Genomic DNA, 21,358 nt, shown 5'->3' on the forward strand with positions numbered 1-21,358 from the left:
GAAAGATGCTCCAACCCATTGATTATTTTGGTTGACCTTTTCTGTACCTTTTCCAGCTCTACATTAATACCTTTTTTAGAATGGGACAACAAGGGTGTTGCTCAGTATTGCTAATGCAGCTTCACCACAGAACTTTATAAAAACTTTACAGTACTTGCCATTTTATGTTCAACCTCTTTTTAAATCATTCCTGGCATGCAGTTTGCCTCTCTTACTGCTGCCACTAAATTGATATTTTCATTGTTTTCTGGTCACTTGAATTCAAACCTCTCAATATGCATGACTTTATACTTACATTGAACCTATTTGCCTTTTTTTGTTCATTTACCTAGTTGAGATATTCTTTTGGTGCTCTTTGCAATCTTTTTGGATTTTTCCACTCTAAATATTTCTGGTATAATCTGCAAACTTGGTTATCTCATTGCTAACCCTGACTCCAAATAACATAAATAGCACCAGTGTATATGTGTGTGTATGTAATACATGTGTGTATATAGTTGAGGGGCTCCAGTGTTTACTTTTATCAACTATGAGAACTGTTCATTTTTACACACAACACTTTGCTTCTGAACAGTTATCCTATATGTCAATGCATGTACAACAGATATTAAACTAGTGGGCCTGTGACTTATTGGCTGTCCCCCTGTTCCCCCTCCTCTGATCCCTGATTAGAAAATGCTGTTATGTGTCTAATAAGGATACCAGTTTTTGTGACATCTTGCACATTTCTGATAAATGAACATTTGTTTTTATGTCTGTAGGTTACCCAGCTCAGCCAATGGAACAAAGATCCCTTCAGCAAATGCCTCCTCAGCTTTTGCAACATGGGCAGCAGCAGCAACCACCACCACCCACTCCTCAACAGACACAGTCACAGCAACAACAGATGATGATGATGCTCATGATGCAGCAGGAGTCAAAATCAGTCAGGCTTCCTGTTTCCCAAAGTGTTCATCAGCCTAGGGGCCCTCTGAACATAGACACACAAAGAATGCCAATGCAGCAGGGGGGTAACATGTCGGTTATGGTTAATCTGCAAGGTCCTGGTTCAGTGCCTCCATCTCCTGACAAACAAAGGATCCCAATGCCAAACAATCAGTCTCTGGTGAACAGTACTCGAAAGATGGTTTACACAGATAATGCACAGAATCCAACCAGCTCTCCACTGGGAGAGGTTTCGTCAATGGCCTCTGTTTCAGAAGGAAATGGGTCTGAAATCTCTCTAGCATCAGGGCCTCAAAATAATATAGCATCCCATTTAGTAGTTTCACAAAACCAGTTAATGATGGCAGGGCCAAAGCCTGGACCTTCTCCAATCTCAACTCCCCAAGGTACAAGCCCTCAACAGCAGTCTAATTCTCTTCCTGGCCCTCACCCACATCATTTTCAAAATGTTGCTACCACATCACAAACATCAAGACCCAAAACTCCAAACAGGGCAAGTCCAAGACCGTACTATCCTCAGACTCCCAATAATCGTCCACCAAGCACAGAACCATCAGAAATAAGTTTATCTCCGGAGAGGCTCAATGCTTCTATCGCAGGACTCTTTCCTCCTCAGATTAATATTCCTTTGCCTCCTAGGCCTCATCTTAATAGAGGATTTGATCAGCAGGGTCTTAATCCAACCACTTTGAAGGCCATTGGGCAAGCACCCTCAAATCTCACAATAAATAGCCAATCGAATTTCATCTCACCCCAGGCACATAAGTTGGACTCTATGGCTATTAATTCAGGAAAGCAAAACAATGCTGGTGGAGCAAAGCGAGCCAGTCCAAGTAACAGTAGAAGGTCTAGCCCTGGATCCAGTAGGAAAACAACACCAAGCCCTGGGAGGCAGAACTCAAAAGCAAGTAAATTAGGTTTGACATCTCAGCAGAATCCAGGACTCTTACAGAACATAGACTTACAAAGAAGTATGATGGTTGGTCCACCTTTGCAAACACCTATGCCTGGAAGTTTTCAAAATAATGGTATGATAACTGCCCAGAATCCTGCAGTCCCCATATCAGTTATGTCTGGCGTTCCTGAGGATAATAAAGACAGTTTTAGTGCCTCTCAAGACAATATATGCCAGAGTATGCAGGTTGTCCCAGTAAATAAAGATCAGCGCAACATTGAGCTAAAAGGTGTTCCCAGCCAAGAAATTAAAATACTGGTCCATGAAGAGCAACAGAAGAGAGAGGTCCCTCCTGTAGAATCCAACAAGCTTCTCAGTCTGGAAGAAAACAAGACTATTATCTCTCCAGCTATGCGGGAGGCACCAACATCTTTAAGTCAACTTCTTGACAATTCTGGAGCTCCTAATGTTACCATCAAGCCTCCTGGTCTCCCTGGCCTTGAAGTGCCTCCACCAGTGACTTATGCAGATGAATTTAAAAAGATTTCTGCCATTCCTCCTTCCCAACAAGATCCCTCAGCTAACAAAGATCCTGTTTGTTCTATAAGTTTACCTGCAAATACTGAAGCTTGCTCTACTCAAGTGCAACAAGACCTGGGTGACATAAATTCAAGTGTTTCCCAGAATATTTCTCCAGTAATACAGAGGCCTGTTAGCTCTGCTTCTATTTCTTCATCACTCCCACCTAATCAGATAACAGTATTTGTAACTTCCAACCCCATTACATCATCATCTAACACACCTGCATCATTGCCCTCTCATCTACAGTCTACATTAATGCCTACTGTTGTCACCATGCCTAATGTGGGCAATAAAGTTATTGCTTCTGAAGGACAAACAGCAGTTCAATCCAATGCTCGGCCTCAGTTCATTACTCCAGTTTTCATAAATTCATCCTCAATAATTCAGGTTATGAAAGGATCTCAGACAAGTACAATTCCTGCAACACCAATGACTTCTAATTCTAATTTAATACCACAGTCTGTTGCAGTTGTCGGCCCTTTGCATTTATCCCAGAATATAAAGTTCTCATCAGGGCCTGCTCCTCCTTGCACATCATCTAATACTTCTATCTCAAGTATACCGACGTGCCGGTCATTGGTTATTAATTCACTGGCAAATCCTATTCAGCTTCCTTCTCCCTCATTAATGGCTTCTTCAAGCACTTCTACGCATCCTTCCATTCAACAAGTCAAAGACTTCAACCCAGAAGAGTTAAGTTCTCAAACTTTCATCTCTGACTCATGTGCTGAAGCATCCTCACAGTCTGGAGCTGTGGTTTCCCCGCCTCGTGATCACAGCCCTGGATCTTCCATCAATAGACGAAGTCCAGTTTCATCTACAAAAGGGAAGGGGAAGGTGGACAGAATTGGTCAGTTTTTGCTGACAAAAGCATGCAAGAAAGTCACAGACTCACTTGAGAAAGGGGACGATCAATACGGCACAGAGGGAGAAGTGGAAGATCAAGGACAAGATGCTTCAATCCCCAACAGTCTGGAAATAGAGCAGTTAGCTGTAGAACTAGAAGACAACACTGTGGCATCTACGCCCCCAACTCTTTTGAAACAAAGCACTTCTGGGACTAGCCATTTAAGTGTTAGTACTACTGCTGCTGTTTCTGCCTCTGTGTCTCTAAGCTTACCAGGCAGCACTCCTTCCACTAAAGTACTTTCAATTGCAACCACTCCAGTGATATCTGATATCCTATCCACAATTCCAAGTACTAATGGTAACACTGGTAGTTTACCTGCAGAGCAGGTTTTGCTCAGGCCAGAGGATGAGAAAGCAGAAGACCGTCATGAATTGCCACAGAATAAGGGTATGTACTCTTAAGTGTCTAGGGCTGTTGTTCCACCCTCCTTGCCACCAAGAACCAAATTCATCCAAACTATGTCATATTCTCCTTCTGTGAGCATGAGTTGCCCTCTTGTGGGTGGGTGGGTGCTCTGAGGCACTAGAATTGGAGAAACTTTCTCTTTCCAATATTGAAACACTGCTTTAAAAAGGTATTTCAATCACACTACCCCAAACCTCTCTAATCAGAGATTCAAAGCTCGTAATGTCAGTAATGATAGCAGTACAATAGCATTGGAAAAATTCACTAATAGGCAAAAAACCTTGCGGTTTAATAACATACCTATTTCTATCAAACTCCAAAAAGCAGGGAAATCGGGCAGCTATAGTGAATGCACCAAGGGAGCAGGAGACCTGACCTCTCTGAGATATTGTACTGCCCTACAAATTTGTCAAAACGCAAAGACAATTTGGATTGGTCTTTCACAGTCCAATCCACTTGCTGTGTAGCTAGGAAGAGTTTGGTAACATGCCTCTGAGCACATTTTTCTGCTTTTTAATCCAGGAGGTAAGAAATGGGATCCTGTGCAAGTTTGCTGAGAATAGATTGATCATTTCCATGCTTATTGAGTTCGGTGAGATTTACTCCCCTGCAACCATGATTAGGATAGGTGAAACTGACCACAGGGGATGGGGAGGGGAGCAGGCAGGAGGGGGAGGAGGAGGGCAGGTTTGATCATTTGCATGTTTATTGAGTTCAGTGGGATTTACTCCCATGCAATCATGCTTAGGTTAGGTGAAACTGACCATGGGGAGGGAAGCCTGGAGTGGGCAGGGGAGGAGGAAGAAGCAAGAGGGGAGGAGAGGAAGAAGGGAGGAGGAAGTGAGAGGAGAGGGGAAGGAGAGGAAAGGCAGGTCTGATCATTCGCATGCTTGAGTTCAGAGAGATTTATTCCTGTGCAATCATGGCTAGACTAGGTAAAATTGATGGAGGGGGAGGGGGAAGGGAGAGTAGAGGGAAGGAGGAAAGGGGGAGAGCGGAGCAGAAGGAGGGGGAGGGGAAGGGGTGAAGGAAGGGGGAGGGAAGGGGCAAAAGGTAGGTGATAGGAGATTGGAGGAGAGGAGTAAGTGTTGTTGAACCAATTGGGAGCAGTGACCACAGTGCTATTAAATTAAACATACATGTAACTGGCCAATTGCCAAGAAAATTCCACACGGTCACATTTGACTTCAAAAGAGGAAACTTCACAAAAAGTGGCAACCCTGGACTTAGTCCTCAGTGGGGACCGGGACCTGGTGCGAGATGTAAGTGTTGTCGAACCGATTGGGAGCAGTGACCATAGTGCTATTAAATTAAACATACATGTAAATGGCCAATTGCCAAGAAAATCCAACACGGCCACATTTGTCTTCAAAAGAGGAAACTTCACAAAAATGAGGGGATTGGTAAAAAGAAAGCTGAAAAACAAAGTCCAGAGGGTCACATCACTCGAAAATGCTTGGAAGTTGTTTAAAAACACTATATTAGAAGCTCAACTGGAGTGCATAACGCAGATCAGAAAAGGTACCGCCAGGGCCAAGAAGATGCCAGCATGGTTAACGAGCAAAGTCAAGGAAGCTCTTAGAGGCAAAAAGTCTTCCTTCAAAAAATGGAAGTCTTGTCCAAATGAAGAAAATAAAAAAGAACACAAACTCTGGCAAAAGAAATGCAAGAAGACAATAAGGGATGCTAAAAAAGAATGTGAGGAGCACATTGCTAAGAACATAAAAACCAACAACAAAAAATTCTATAAATACATTCAAAGCAGGAGACCATCTGGGGAGACAATTGGACCCTTGGATGATAAGGGAGTCAAAGGTGTCCTAAAGAACGATAAGGAGATTGCAGAGAAGCTAAATGAATTCTTTGCATCTGTCTTCACAGTGGAAGATATAGGGCAGATCCCTGAACCTGAACTAACATTTGCAGGAAGGGATTCTGAGGAACTGAGACAAATAGTGGTAACGAGAGAGGAAGTTCTAAGCTTAATGGACAATATAAAAACTGACAAATCACCGGGCCCGGATGGCATCCACCCGAGAGTTCTCAAAGAACTCAAATGTGAAATTGCTGATCTGCTAACTAAAATATGTAACTTGTCCCTTGGGTCCTCCTCCGTGCCTGAGGACTGGAAAGTGGCAAATGTAACGCCAATCTTCAAAAAGGGATCCAGAGGGGATCCCGGAAATTACAGGCCAGTTAGCTTAACTTCTGTTCCTGGAAAACTGGTAGAAAGTATTATTAAAGCTAGATTAACTAAGCACATAGAAGAACAAGCCTTGCTGAAGCAGAGCCAGCATGGCTTCTGCAAGGGAAAGTCCTATCTCAGTAACCTATTAGAATTCTTTGAGAGTGTCAACAAGCATATAGATAGAGGTGATCCAGTGGACATAGTGTACTTAGACTTTCAAAAAGCGTTTGACAAGGTACCTCACCAAAGGCTTCTGAGGAAGCTTAGCAGTCATGGAATAAGAGGAGAGGTCCTCTTGTGGATAAGAAATTGGTTAAGAAGCAGAAAGCAGAGAGTAGGAATAAACGGACAGTTCTCCCAATGAAGGGCTGCAGAAAGTGGAGTCCCTCAAGGATCGGTATTGGGACCTGTACTTTTCAACTTGTTCATTAATGACCTAGAATTAGGAGTGAGCAGTGAAGTGGCCAAGTTTGCTGATGACACTAAATTGTTCAGGGTTGTTAAAACAAAAAGGGATTGTGAAGAGCTCCAAAAAGACCTCTCCAAACTGAGTGAATGGGCAGAAAAATGGCAAATGCAATTCAATATAAACAAGTGTAAAATTATGCATATTGGAGCAAAAAATCTTAATTTCACATATACGCTCATGGGGTCTGAAGTGGCGGTGACCGACCAGGAGAGAGACCTCGGGGTTGTAGTGGACAGCACGATGAAAATGTCGACCCAGTGTGCAGCTGCTGTGAAAAAGGCAAATTCCATGCTAGCGATAATTAGGAATGGTATTGAAAATAAAACAGCCGATATCATAATGCCGTTGTATAAATCTATGGTGCGGCCGCATTTGGAATACTGTGTACAGTTCTGGTCGCCTCATCTCAAAAAGGATATTATAGAGTTGGAAAAGGTTCAGAAGAGGGCAACCAGAATGATCAAGGGGATGGAGCGACTCCCTTACGAGGAAAGGTTGCAGCATTTGGGGCTTTTTAGTTTAGAGAAAGGCGGGTCAGAGGAGACATGATAGAAGTGTATAAAATTATGCATGGCATTGAGAAAGTGGCTAGAGAAAAGTTCTTCTCCCTCTCTCATAATACTAGAACTCGGGGACATTCAAAGAAGCTGAATGTTGGAAGATTCAGGACAGACAAAAGGAAGTACTTCTTTACTCAGCGCATAGTTAAACTATGGAATTTGCTCCCACAAGACGCAGTAATGGCCACCAGCTTGGCTGGCTTTAAAAGAAGATTAGACAAATTCATGGAGGACAGGGCTATTGATGGCTATTAGCCATGATGGCTGTGCTCTGCCACCCTAGTCAGAGGCAGCATGCTTCTGAAAACCAGTTGCCGGAAGCCTCAGGAGGGGAGAGTGTTCTTGCACTCGGGTCCTGCTTGCGGGCTTCCCCCAGGCACCTGGTTGGCCACTGTGAGAAGAGGATGCTGGACTAGATGGGCCACTGGCCTGATCCAGCAGGCTCTTCTTATGTTCTTATGTTCTTATGAGGGCAGGTTTGATCATTTGCATGCTTATTGAGTTCAGTGGGGTTAAGTCCTGAGCAATCATGCTTAGGATAGGTAAAACTGACCATGGGAGAGGGGAAGGAGAAGAAGGGGGAACGAGGGGATTGGAAGGAGATGGGGGAGGGGAGGGGAAGGGAGTGGTGAAGGAAGGGGGAGGGAAGGGGTAAAAGGGAGGGGATAGGAGGGAGGAGAAGGGGAGGGCAGGTTTGACAGTTTGCATGCTTTTTTAGTTCAGTAGGATTTACTCCTGGGCAATCATGCTTAGGATAGGTGAAGCTGACCTGGGGGAGGAGCATGGAGTAGAGAAGGAGGGCAGGAATTGGAGGGGGAGGGGAGGAGATTGGATGGGTGGGCACTGGGCAGAGAGGAAGCCCCTTTCAAAAAGGAAAACATTGTGAACAGTAGCATTCTTTTTCAGGGTTTCCCCCACCTTTTTATTCTACAGCAGGCACATGTAGCCAAAGCTGGCCCTGGCCATATCCACACCAGACCTTTATTTCCCTTTAGATAGTCATGATTTATATAACTTTAAAGTTGACAATGAGGACATTGAACTTGGCAAAGATTATCAATACCTCAGCACAGTCATTAACCAAAATGGAGACAATAGTCAAATCAGAAGATGGCTAGGACTGGGAAGGGCAGCTATGAGAGAACTAGAAAAGATCCTCAAATGCAAAAATGGATCACTGAACACTAAAGTCAGGATCATTCAGACCATGTTATTCCCGATCTCTATGTATGGATGTGAAAGTTGGACAGTGAAAAAAGTGGATAAGAGAAAAATCAACTCATTTGAAATGTGGTGTTTGGAGGAGAGCTTTGCACATACCATCGACTGCGAAAAAGTCAAATAATTGGTTGTCAGAACAAATTAAACCAGAACTGTCACTAGAAGCTAAAATGATGAAACTGAAGTTATCATACTTTGGACACATCATGAGAAGACATGATTCACTCTTCACAAACTATACTTCCCAGGATTCTCTGGGGGATGCCAGGACTGTCTCAAGTGAAATCAAAGTCTGATGTGATTGTGGCCCCCTGATTAGCCAAGCCCAGCAGATGTGAGTCTCGCTTTTAGAACACTGACAGTTGGTTCTTACTGAGCATGCCTGGGCTTATACTTGAGTTCAATGATAAATTTCTTAAATTAATTTAAAATCATCCAGGCATTTTTTTTTAACTTTTAAACTGCAGAAGATGAATGTGGTCTGAGTATGGGGCAAGGTCAGTAATAGGATTACAGGTACTCTGTGAACACAATTCATTTTTAATTAATTTCAACAAATTATGAGAATTCTGAAAGAAAAATGTCCAACAGGGGTCTGTTTTTTCTCTCTGTTTTTACATTTTGAACTCTCGATTCTCTCTGACTGTTTTGTGTATCACCATGAAAATTTACAGGGTTATTAACCAAGCGTTTCTGAGTTCAGGACTATTTTTTGTAAGGTTTTGTTTTGAAATGAGCTTATAGGAAGCATGAGAATGGCATGGGGGCGTATTTTCAATTTAACATTGCAGAATGAGAAAAATCCATGCTGACTATAGTGTACAGCCACTCTCATGGCTGTATAATTAAGCTAGTGACATTGTTAAAATGATGTTGGGAAAGCACTTGTTTCTATTAGTGCAAATGTTCCATTTTCTGAAGTCCATGAAGCTCAAAATGTACAGTATTAAAAATTGTGGATCTTTCAGACACTGGATCAGATCAGACATGCCCATAAACCATGGTTTAATTTTCTGGAAAGAAGTATGCATGACCTATGGCCTTAGTGCTTCTCCCTTTTCTCTAGGAGATTGAAAGATTCCGTTTTCACTTTTATCTATAGTTCCTTGTGACATCCAAACGTGAAGAGTGATGGTTTGTTCTAACTATGGTTAGTTAAAACAAACCAGGAACAAGCCATAGTTAAATATTCTGGTTTGTTACCCTAAACCAACCATAGTTAGAACAAACCATCACTCCCTGAGTTCAGATGTCACAAGGAATTGTGATTCTAAAGCAGAAGAGGAGGGAGCTAGAAAGCCCAAGGCTCATGCAAGCTTATTTCTATAATGTTCAACCATAGTTTAGTGTTGTCTGAATCAGACCACTGATTCTAACTACAGAAATAAATTAGTAATATTCGTGTTTTCAGTTCTTATGTTTGCTGGGATAGAACGAGATATGACTATTTTATCCACACTTGCCAAGGATCAGGCTGCAAGCTCCTGTGTCTACATTTGGAAGCAAATTTATTTATTTGTTTAGACTATTTGTCATAAACCACCCTGTTCAGATCTTGTAAGTTCAGGTGTGTGGCTTCCTTTATGGAATCAATCCATCTCTTGTTCGGCCTTCCTCTTTTTCTACTCCCTGCTGTTTTTCCCAGCATTATTGTCTTTTCTAGTGAATCAGGTCTTCTCATTATGTGTCCAAAGTATGATAACCTCAGTTTCATCATTTTAGCTTCTAGTGACAGTTCTGGTTTAATTTGTTCTAACACCCAATTATTTGTCTTTTTTGCCGTCCATGGTATGTGCAAAGCTCTCCTCCAACACCACATTTCAACTGAGTTGATTTTTCTCTTATCTGCTTTTTTCACTGTCCAACTTTCACATCCATACATAGAGATTGGGAATACCATGGTCTGAATGATCCTGACTTTAGTGTTCAGTGACCCATTTTTGCATTTGAGGATCTTTTCTAGTTCTCTCATACCTGCCCTCCCCAGTCCTAGCCTTCTTCTGATTTCTTGACTATTGTCTCCATTTTGGGACTGTGCCGAGGTATTGATAATCTTTGCCAAGTTCAATGTCTTCATTGTCAACTTTAAAGTTATATAAATCTTCTGTTGTCATTACTTTAGTCTTTTTGACGTTCAGCTGTAGTCCTGCTTTTGTGCTTTCCTCTTTCACTTTCATCAGCATTCGTTTCAAATCATTACTGGTTTCTGCTAGTAGTATGATGTCATCTGCATATCTTAAATTATTGATATTTCTCCCTCCAATTTTCACACCTCCTTCATCTTGGTCCAATCCTGCTTTCCACATGATATGTTCTGCGTACAGATTAAACAAACAGGGTGATAAAATACACCCGTCTCACACCCTTTCCTATTTGGAACCAATCAGTTTCTCCATATTCTGTCCTTACTCTAGCCTCTTGTGCAGAGTATAGGTTGTGCATCAGGACAATCAGATGCTGTGGCACCCCCATTTCTTTTAAAGCATTCCCTAGTTTTTATTAATCTACACAGTCAAGGGCTTTGCTGTAATCTATAAAGCACAGGGTGATTTTCTTCTGAAATTCCTTGCTCCATTCCATTATCAAATGTATGTTTGCAATATGATCTCTGGTGCCTCTTCCCTTTCTAAATCCAGCTTGGACGTCTGGCATTTCTCATTCCATACTTGGTAAGAGCCTTCGTTGTAGAATCTTCAGCATTACTTTACTTGCATATGATATTAAGGCAATAGTTCGATAATTACTGCATTCCCTGGGATCCCCTTTCTTTGGAATTGGGATATATATTGAACACTTCCAGTCTGTGGGCCATTGTTTAGTTTTCCATATTTCTTGACAGATTTTTGTCGGAATTTGGACAGATTCAGTCTCAGTAGCTTGTAGTAACTTTATTGGTATGCCATCTGTTCTTGGAGATTTGTTTTTTCCAAGTATTTTAAGAGCAGCTTTCACCTGGTCTTGTTTTCGCAGGAAGTATGGAAGTTCTCCACCTTCTGCTACCAATTATATAATCAATTTGATTCCTATATTGACCATTTGGTGATGTCTACGTGTACAGTCGTCTTTTTGGTTCTCAAAAAATGTGTTCGCAAGAAAGAAATTATTGGCTTCACAGAATTCAATATGTCTTTCACCTGCTTTATTTCTGTCTCCTAAGTCCCATTTCCGCACAATTCCTAGTTCTCTCTTCCCTACTTTCGCATTCCAGTCTCCCGTGATTATCAGCACATCTTGTTTTGGTGTGTGATCAATTTCTTCCTGTACTTCTGCATAAGATCTCTCCAATTCCTCTTCTTCTGCGTTTTCTGTTGGAGCATAGACTTGGATGATGGTTATGCTTATAGGGTTACCATTTAATCTCATTGATATCACTTGCTCAGACCTTGCATTGTAGCTCCTAATTGCTTTTGCTACATCACTTCTCACTATTAAAGCAACCCTGTTTCTTCTTAATTTCTCAGTTCCTGCATTAAATATTTTGTAGTTGCCTGACTGAAAATGTCCCATTCCCGTCCATTTTAATTCATGCCAACTATTGTAATGTTGATGCATTCCATTTCTTACTTGACAATTTCTAACTTTCTCTGGTTCATGCTTCTCGCATTCCATGTTCCTATTGTGTGCGTCATACAACTCTGGACTCTCCTTTTGCATTTGTGCGCATCAGCCTCTGGGCTTCCTTTCGGCTTTGACCCAGCTGCGTCATTAGTCACAGCGCTACTCGTACTTGTCCTGTGTTCTTCCCCAGTAGCTTGGTGAGTGCCTTCTGACCTGGGGGTCTCATCTTCCAGCACTATCTCGTGTTCATACCCCCTTTAGGATGCACATCGTAACATGGTGAGGGGGTTTGAGAGTGTTGAAGAAGCTGAGAGCAATGCCGTCAGAAGTCTAGACCAAGAGGCTAGACTCCTAGCAGGGGCACCCAAGGTGGAATGGTAAAAGCTAAAACACCAAACTAAGATGCATCCAAACTCAGAGGAAGGCAATGGTAAACCACCTCTGAATACCTCTTACCACGAAAACCCTATGAACAAATAGCTACTTTAGGTGTACCTAAAAGCTTGGGCATTCATGGTGCTACTTCTTAATCCCCACGCCCTCCAGAACAGCACACTTCAATACCATATCACTGACTGGGTTCAAACACTCCCCTCAGATGAGGAGAGTGGGCTGCTGGTTGACTAACATGTCAAGGCCCGCATGGTTCTGTTTCCAGACTACCTCTTTCTAAATCCAGATAATAAAACTGTTCTCTTGTTTAGTACTATGTTGATGGTTTCTGCCTTCAGCTCCTGTTTATTGCTCCCAATTGTGAGAATTTTAAGATAAAAATGCAGTATTTGAAATGACTGTTTGCTTTTGTACTTACTTCTACACTTGTTATGCCTTTTCACCCTTGCTTTATATAAGCATGCATGCACGCACCTGCCCTGGGACCTAATGGTGAAGGGGAGGCAATAAATTTAATAAAATAAAATAAACTTTGTAAATAAACCAAACATAATTTTATGTTAGGTTTTACATTATCTGTTTCATGATAAGCTGGCTTTTGATGTGATAGGAAGTTTAGTATTGCATATATTTCTGTTTTTATTTTCTAGGGGGGAAAGCAAAATGTAGTTTTCTTCCAAACATTATCAGTATGGATTAATATGAAAACTTCAGAGAGATTAAGAGGATGAACATCCTTCATAAAAGAGACAAAATATTTTTCTTCACAAACTCTTATTTACCAGTAGTTCTTGAATATTCATTGAAAGAAATTAATATGGGAAAAGGAAAACAATTACTTAAAAAAACCAGCAACAACACTTCTATTACTAACTCACGTTGGTCTGAATTTTCTTGCATTTTTGAAAAAGTTATATTACTGTAATATGTGAATTGCTAGCGGCCATGGTTTATCTTTCAATAAGAATGGTGGAGTATAAATCTGTAGAATACAGTGTTTTCCACCAGACAAATATATTTTAGTGTACATATCTTGCCTGTATTGTACAAAGCCATATTACATCCTGCATTTTTAGGGCTTTTGAAATTTTTCTCCGTATAAGTATATTGAAAGTTACCTTTATTCCTAGAATATTTCCTTTGGCATTGTCAGGTTTTTTAAAAAACATAAATAGATATTATCCTACTCTTAAGAAAAAATAGTTTTTATCTTTATTTATTTAAGGTGCAATCCTCCTAGTAAATATGGCGGGCAGAGGAGCTGCAGGATGCAGCATATCTGTGGAGGATGATGGGTGTTGGTGCCAATGGGCTCTGTTAACAGAAGTCATCTCCCCCCCGGTGCAGTTGCAGCACAGCCACAGTGCAGCTGAGGAACTCCGCTGCCACCTGGGTGTAGCTGGGGGCCAGCTGGCTCAGCTGAGATAGGTGCAAGTGGCACCAACAGAAGTCCTGAAAAAGGGGTGTTTCAGGGGTATATCGGAGTGGAACTGAGGGGAGGGGAACTTACGCTGCATCCTGAGCCCATTCGGCTCTGTCCAGCCCTTTGTCCTGGCAGCTACTACGCCAGGAAGAGGGGTGGCAGAAGGAAACATGCATTTCGTTTCCTTCCACTGTGCCCTGCCTATGCAGCTAATGTCCTTCCCTCCCAGCAGCTCCTGAATGGTGGTTGGATGTGGCGGTCTCTTCCACCAGCTCTGCTCCCGCCAGCCTTCTCTGAGTTGGATTTGGCCCCTTACTATCTTTTCTCCTGAAGGAACAGGGTGGTGAACAACATTAAAACATCTAAAACCTAGAGCACTACACAACGAAAAACAAAGCAGCGGAACAGCAGAACTGTTGAATCCCAAACAGCTGCTGGGATCCGAAGGGCTACCTTATGAAAGCCTAGTTGCTTGCATGGAGCTAGTGAGCTCTTTGGCTTTTCAAAGCAGATCCTACTCTTGGGCACACAGAACTAGGTATGCAGTTCTTTAGATCTTGGCATGTATGTTCTGATGCCCTTAAATTTAATGCATATTCAGCGATAGGATCAGAATAAATGGAGGAAATTATATTCAAACACTTAAAAAGAGATTTAAATTGCTTTCTTCTGTTCCAAAAGTCTTACTTAATGGGTATGGGATCTTATTAATTAGTATTAATCTGGACTGTTTTGTTAAGGCTCATATAATTTAGTTTCTGTTGTAGACTTAAGCTATGGATATGTAATTGATTATAACCGAACCTTATGAAATCATTTTCATAGTGGATGGTGTAGTAGTGAATACTATATGTAGATTGATTTGGTAATGAATTTAGTATGGTTTCCCAAATAATAGCTGGTGTTAATTTAATACCAGATTTTTTTTATTTTTGTGAAATGGCTTGTTTTTTTGATGTTACTATAAAAGATTAATTCACCAGAAAAATAAAATGCCTAAGGCTATTGATGGGGAATTTGGAAAAATGGAAATGGACTGCCTTCAAGTCAATTCCGACTTATAGTGACCCTATGAATAGGGTTTTCATGGTAAGCGATATTCAGAGGGTGTTTACCATTGCCTTTCTCTGAGGCTGAGAGGCAGTGACTGGCCCAAGGTCACCCAGTAAGCTTCATGGCTTTGTAGGGATTCAAACCCTGGTCTCCCAGGTTGTAGTCCAGCACCTTAACCACTACACCACACTGGCTCTCGATGGGGAATTTAGCATAGGTGTTTTGTTTTGCTCACTAGTTTCAATCTCCTTTCTTCTCCTTATATTAAAGAATAGGAAGAGGATACTTGCTAAAAGCTAATTCATTTGTTAACTTTAATATTCATAACAAAACAATCTTTAATGGATCAAAGTGTAATCTGTACTTAGAACTGGCATTCCATCCATGTTTTATTTATCACTTAACAATATACTAAGAAGGCCTTAAAGGTTTTTTATTATTATTACTATTTCATAACTTGTTTTAATGCTTTCAAATAATTTTCTCTGGTTTATGGCATAACTTGGGACTGTCAATGAGACACTGTTCAAATCCGTTTTCTATTTAACACAGGGTTTTCAACATTTCGGGCTTCCATATCTTGCAATGTGAAACAGAGCAGTCTGTTTTGTTTTTTACTGGAAAAATCTCTTATTAGCTCTTAATTATGGATGAATTCATAGGTAGATTGTTGTTTTTATTTCCCTTAACACTGAAAAGTGCACTGGTAACTTCTTATCTATCTTTTTTTAGCATCTTCAATCCAGACTTCAGTTGCAACACCAGAAAGTACTGTTCAAAGAACAGGTACATTTTCCCTTGGTGTAAATGTTTATAAGGGAATATGCATGCATAAAACTCTTCCCTGTATTTTGTGTTATCTGCAAAATGGCATTTAATTTATGCCGGTAGAAACGACAGTTCATAATTGTCATGGTATGACACTGAAGAGTTCAAAAATAATACATTAAGTGGGCAGTATTGCTTGACTCCAGTCAGAGCAAAGGGAAGTGTACTGTGATAGTTGGCATTTGTTAGTTTTGGGGTTATTTTAAAATGAGGAATAAAGTTAGGGGATATTGGGATGAAATTAGAAGCTGTTTATCACAGTGTAAAGACGAGCTTTATGTAAGTTAACTGTGTCTGATGTTTTAGAGGGTAGGCATCCTGTTCTCCAGAGCAGAGAATCATGTGAATTTTGGCCATACCACCTGACCCTCTCTCAGGTGATCAAGCTCCATAATAAAATTGGCAGCATCCAGCAATAAGAGTATCACAGTTCTGGAGTGCACATAATGAAAATTCAAAGCTAAATATAACATTAAAGTGCAGAACATCTGGATTTTTTACATCCTGAAAACGTGTCTTTTTCTTTAAAAGTAGGCTTGCTAAATTTTGTCTAAAAGTTGGCAGGGCTGCACTTAAGCTGATCTCGGCTTAGTTTACAGCCCTTTATTTTGGTAAGGAAAGGGGGTTGGTGAAATAATGCTAGTATTGTACCTTTCACTTATTCTCAAGTAGTAGTTAGATTTCTTAGACTTAGACTTTTTCTTTTATGAATGCTTCAACAGTAGATTAGAGTAACTGATCCCACCCCCCACTTCTCTTTCAGAACTGGAAACAAATTCTGCAATTATTGCTGGCCTGATTACGTAAGTAATTAGCTATAGCACGATAGTAAAGAATAAGTAATCTTTTGTGTAGATTTGTGTGGTAATGTGTGCATTGCACAACTCTGGTGATCTCTTGTTATGTAATTTCTCTCTCCTTGGTCATGTCTTGTAGTACCTAGAACAGAGGAAGAATGCTAATTAATGGCTGATTCCTGCAAACACTTGCATGTGAACCTAATTTTGTATCCTGCAGTTATTTCAATTATTGTCGTAGGTTAGGGCTCATATAAAAGCAAGAATGCTTCTCCTCAGGGTACACTAGTGTAAAAACTGTGGATTGTATCCATTCTTAGGTCTACTCTGAGTAAAACTTGATTGGATATAACCCAGTGTGTTAGATAGCTTAATGCTCATAATTATACCTCTCAATCAAATGTGGTAAACTAGAAAGCCCTCCCCTGGACTGGACCTAAACATCTGGAAACAAGGGCTGAACCTTCCCCCTTTTGTATATGCTTTCCTCTCAAAAGAGCAAAGATACTGTCAAGAATGCCTGGTTAAAAGGTTAAAAACTAAAATGGTTCTGAGGCAAGGAATTGTGGGGGGAAACATCTTGCCTGAAATGGGACCTCTGAGAGACCATAAGATTGCAGTTCTCACAACTGAAGCTATTTAATGAAGCGGCAAGCAAGAACACTTGCTTATCAGTTGAGACTGGTACTTCAAGGCCAATTGGCCTGGGAAGGTTGGTGAGTTGTGTGACTGTTAGGCATGAAAGTTCCAGAAGGTTTCATCATCAGAAAGCCCCCTGATTGGCTAATTAATTCCTGGCTGTTGCTGGGCATTTTCCCATAAGAATCGTATCCAGACTATGGGTCTTTGCTCCTCAATGTTCCTGATGTTGAGATTCCATGTTCCATCTGCTATCCAGGCTATGCATCCCTGGGGAAATGTGGAACCATGAAGTTATTTTGCTGTTTACCTCTATTGTAAGTATAGACTAGGCTAGACAGTTTTGTTATTTTTGTCTGTGACTGTAACTCTCTGTATTTTACCTAGCCCTCAGGATGTGGGTTTTAAGGAACTATTTTGCTGTTATACTTGTGCACTTATATTTTATTTAATAATGTGACTTCTTATTTACCAGTGTGTGTTCATTGGAGGGGACATTTGGCTCTAAATCCAGCACCTTGGCCAATTAGCCACAGACTACCATGTATTTGGATATTTTGCCTAAGACTCCAGGACAAGGAGTGTACCTTTGGCTCCTGTCTTTGGAATCCTTGGCAGGTCTTTTTGTGGCACTTTGAGTTTCCCTTTGGCCCAGAGTGGGTGATCAGGATTAAGGGGTGGTGGCAGTCTACCTAACTTGCATGGTTAGTATTGGTTTACTCAGCCCTTGTAAGAGAGGCATGGGTTGTGCCTTGCCAGGATCAATTGTCCTGGGTTTGGGAATTGAGTCCTGGGACTGAACTGGTGGCAGCGGTTCATGACAGATACATCTTGCCTGGCTTTGCTGTAGCAGGAGTACTTTGTTCAAAATAATGGTACTTGACAGCTGTTCAGTATAAAGGGAATGAAGTGTTCTGGTCACCTATCCTATGACCCAGATGTTCAAAAGTCTGGCCCTACGTTCTTAATTAACAGAAGATTTATTTATTTATTTGTATGTTTGTTTATTTATTTATTTGATTTATACCCCACCTTTCCTCCCAGCATGATATATATTCTTGTTTACTTACGTTGTCACCTACTAATATTTCTAGAAGCTTACAAGTCAGAAAATTTTAGTGCTCATGCTCCATGGCTGCAGATATCATCCTATTTTTCTTGCAGCGCGAATTGTATGTAAGTTACACAGCTCTTGTCTTTTATCAGAAATGAGCCAAAGGAGAGTTGTGAAAAGGCTAAAACTCCAAGCAGAAGAAATTCAAGAACAGAGGACTCTGCAGCACTGCAGGAGACCATAGAGAATGGCCAGCGCAAGAGGTCCTCTAGACCAGCATCAGCATCCAGCACTGCAAAAGGTAAGATGTGTAGTAGAGGCAATCTTTGCAGCAAAATGGTTGTTTCACCTTATATGTTCACTTTTGCCTAGAGTTAATTTAATGTGATGTTTAAATCATAGAATTAGGAACAAAGAGAGATAAAGATGTTTCATTGTTTTTACTTTTCCCTTCTCCATCTTTAAGCTCTCCTACAATATTATATGTGGTACCTGTTAACAAAGCAAATAGCTGGAAAAATCATTTAAAATATTTAATGGATAATTCTTAAAGGATTAAAAGTGTTTTTCACCCTAAAATATGGAAGTCAGAAAACAAAACCTTGCCTCTCTATCTGCAAAATTGGTTTTGCAGAATGAATGGATTTACTTCTACTTCACAAGTTTGCCAACAATAATCTGCATATATAAAAGCCAAATCTGGTGTTGCATCATGCTCTGGTGTAGCCTTCCCCAACATGATGCCCCCCAGATGTTGTTAGATTACAACTCTAACCATCATCTCTAACCATTGCCCTGCTGGCTGAGCCTGATGGGAGTTGGAGTCCAATAACACCTGGAGGGCACCAGGTTGGGGTGAGATCAAGAAACAAAATTCAGGGTAAGGCTGTGCAGTTGAGCAGGCTCAATTCACACAGGCTCTCATGGAGTTGCATGTGACAGATTGCAATCAACCCCTCCCCACAGACAGCGAGGGCACCAGAAAATAGATGTAGCCCTCATTCCTTTTCTTTCTGTGATTTTAAATTACTAGATGCTGTTCATTCCTATGGCCGGGGACGGAACTGGCAATCCCACCCCATATATATGGTCTGCCTAGTAAACGTCGCAAGATGTCACCCAAAGAGTCGGAAACGACTCGCACTACAAGTGCGGGAACACCTTTACCTTTTATTCATTCCTACGGGAAAATGTAAAGTGTAGTACTTACATATTTTAATGTAAATAAATAAATGATGGGCCAAGAGAGCACCAAAGTGCTGATACAGCTATGTCATTTAAGAAAATAGAGAACTCTTTATTTAGGATGCAATCCCATGCACACTTAATTGGGCGTAAGCCTATTAAACACAATGGCCTCATTCGCACATAATGCTAAGCTAAACTGTTGCTTAGTGAGATCAAGAAAGCATATTAGTACCCAGAGCAAAAATTGCTGCCCCTACAGCCCTGCTGCTGCTGTGCTACCATGGTTTGGCTCAGCATTAATGTGTGAATCCAGGCCTGTAGTTCGTCTTGCTTCCAATAAACTTGAGATACATATGAAAGGTAATTCATAAATTAATAAAAACAAACAAATCATGAGTGGTAAACCAAGAGCAAACCTTGGTTTCAGCTTGTGGTTTGTTTGGAGCAAGACAAACTACAAGTCCAGGTTCACACATCACTTAGCTCTGGGTAAGGGGGCCAGCAGCAGAGTCAGGGGAGGAGTGATGCAGCCACAGTCGTTACTCTGGGGTACCCATATGCTTGCTTGTTCTCGTTAAGCCACAGCTTGGCTTAGCGTTACGTGAGAACTTAGCAGGAATTTGACCTACATCTGAGTAAACATTGGATTGCTGTGTTAATTACTTAGGATTTAGGATTCATTGATGACTTACGCATTGCACAATTAGATGCTGATGTGCTGTGCTTTTTCATCAGACTGTAACTGACAGCATAGTATGTGAAATTGCAGGTTCCCAATGCATACCTACATCAATGAACTTAGCATTATAAGACCATTTTCTGAGAACTTGGTGGACTATTTGGACAAACCTTGAAACAGAAAATATTAGTATGATTAATACAGCAGCATGATTCACTCCTATCTCTCCAGCTTATTTTTTATTTGTTTTATTAATTACTTCAAGTTCATAAATAATTTTTCCAAACTTCATTTCCCCCACAGAAACAAATGCCAGTGCTATGCAGTCAAAAAGAAGAAAATCCAAATGAAGTACTGAGTGGATATGCAAGGCTTGTAAACGTGTGAATTTTTACCAATAGCAATTCTGAGCTGTGATTTCTTACTATATATAAAAACAAAAAAACTAAATAACACCCCCCCAAAATTCTGTACAGTAATTCATTTTATTATCCTGTTCCAGTAAATGCAAAGTTTCTTTTTTCTGAAGATTAAATGATTGGGGGGGGTGGGAATCAGGTCATTTGTTAAATTCTTTGATTTTATAAAGTCTACACAGAGCACACTAGATTTAGCGTGTTGTAAAAAATCTGAGGAGATAATTGTAAATTTATTTCTACGTTTTCACTTTTCATAGGAGAAACTAGAGTACAGGGTTGTCTTTTTTTAGACATCAAAATAATGTATTGTGCCGTTGGTCAAGTACTGTATGTGAATAGCAGTTAAAAGGGTTATATATGGCCCAAACTTGGAAATGTAAATAGTTTTATTATATAGTAGACTTGATGTATTTGTTGTAGAAAAGGACCAGTGAAACAAAATGGAAGGGTTTGTGAAATGTGGATTACCTAGTGCTCCAAATAAATGTTGTCGGCCTATAATTTATCTTGTATGTTATTTAACATCAGCCTCCTTTACAGGGGAGATCAGGGAAATTCCTGATCCTGCAGCCAAAATGACATGTTTTTAAAAAGGGGTGAAGCAGCCGGACTTCTTGCTACCCTCCACCAGATCTATTCACATCTCTCATCCTTCAATGTCTACATTTCTCCTTTCTTTCCCCCCATACATTCATTTTCAGTCAGTCTTGTGGCACTATGGAACCAAAATACAGGTCTGAAGTTTTTCCTTTTCAGAGTAATACTGTAACTAACCACTTTCTATTGGTGGTTGAGTCTTGGGAAGACTAGCTGAGCTATGTCCTATGTTTTGCCCAGGGAAGGGAGTGGGAGTTGCTTCTCAGGAATCCCTTCCTTCTAGAAACCTTTGAAGCATAAGTAGCCAATATGGTGCCTGTGACGCCCTTCCCTGGCTCTCCCTGTCAGGTTCCTACCTGCTCGTGGCTACTGCCTTTCACTAGGCACCACCAGGGACTCCACCAGTCCGGACTGTCCTTTTTTATGGTTTCTCTCTCCGCTCTAGCACAGATCTCAATAGATCCCCCTGCTAGGCAGCACCACCAGTCACGTTCTACAACCAATGTTCCCAGAGACCTTGCCTGAGTCTCTCTATCCGGTTACATTCGTGACTGC

At 40.9% G+C, this 21,358-nt stretch overlaps 1 protein-coding gene across 7 annotated transcripts in view; it reads left to right on the forward strand.

Moving 5' to 3' along the window:
* Window positions 1–20,717, forward strand: part of NCOA6 (nuclear receptor coactivator 6) — a 74,522-nt gene extending 53,805 nt beyond the window's left edge. For all 7 annotated transcript variants that reach the window (XM_061631610.1, XM_061631611.1, XM_061631616.1 and 4 more), the window contains 5 exons: window positions 762–3,719; window positions 15,335–15,388; window positions 16,194–16,233; window positions 18,073–18,221; window positions 20,091–20,717. In XM_061631610.1, the coding sequence (XP_061487594.1) occupies window positions 762–3,719; window positions 15,335–15,388; window positions 16,194–16,233; window positions 18,073–18,221; window positions 20,091–20,137 (3,248 nt within the window). In that variant the 3' untranslated portion in view covers window positions 20,138–20,717. The remainder of the gene's footprint in view (window positions 1–761; window positions 3,720–15,334; window positions 15,389–16,193; window positions 16,234–18,072; window positions 18,222–20,090) is intronic.
* The last annotated feature ends 641 nt before the right edge of the window (window positions 20,718–21,358 follow it).

The sequence above is a fragment of the Rhineura floridana genome, chromosome 6 (genome assembly GCF_030035675.1).
Source record: "Rhineura floridana isolate rRhiFlo1 chromosome 6, rRhiFlo1.hap2, whole genome shotgun sequence".
In the NCBI taxonomy this organism is placed as follows: Eukaryota; Metazoa; Chordata; class Lepidosauria; order Squamata; family Rhineuridae; genus Rhineura; species Rhineura floridana.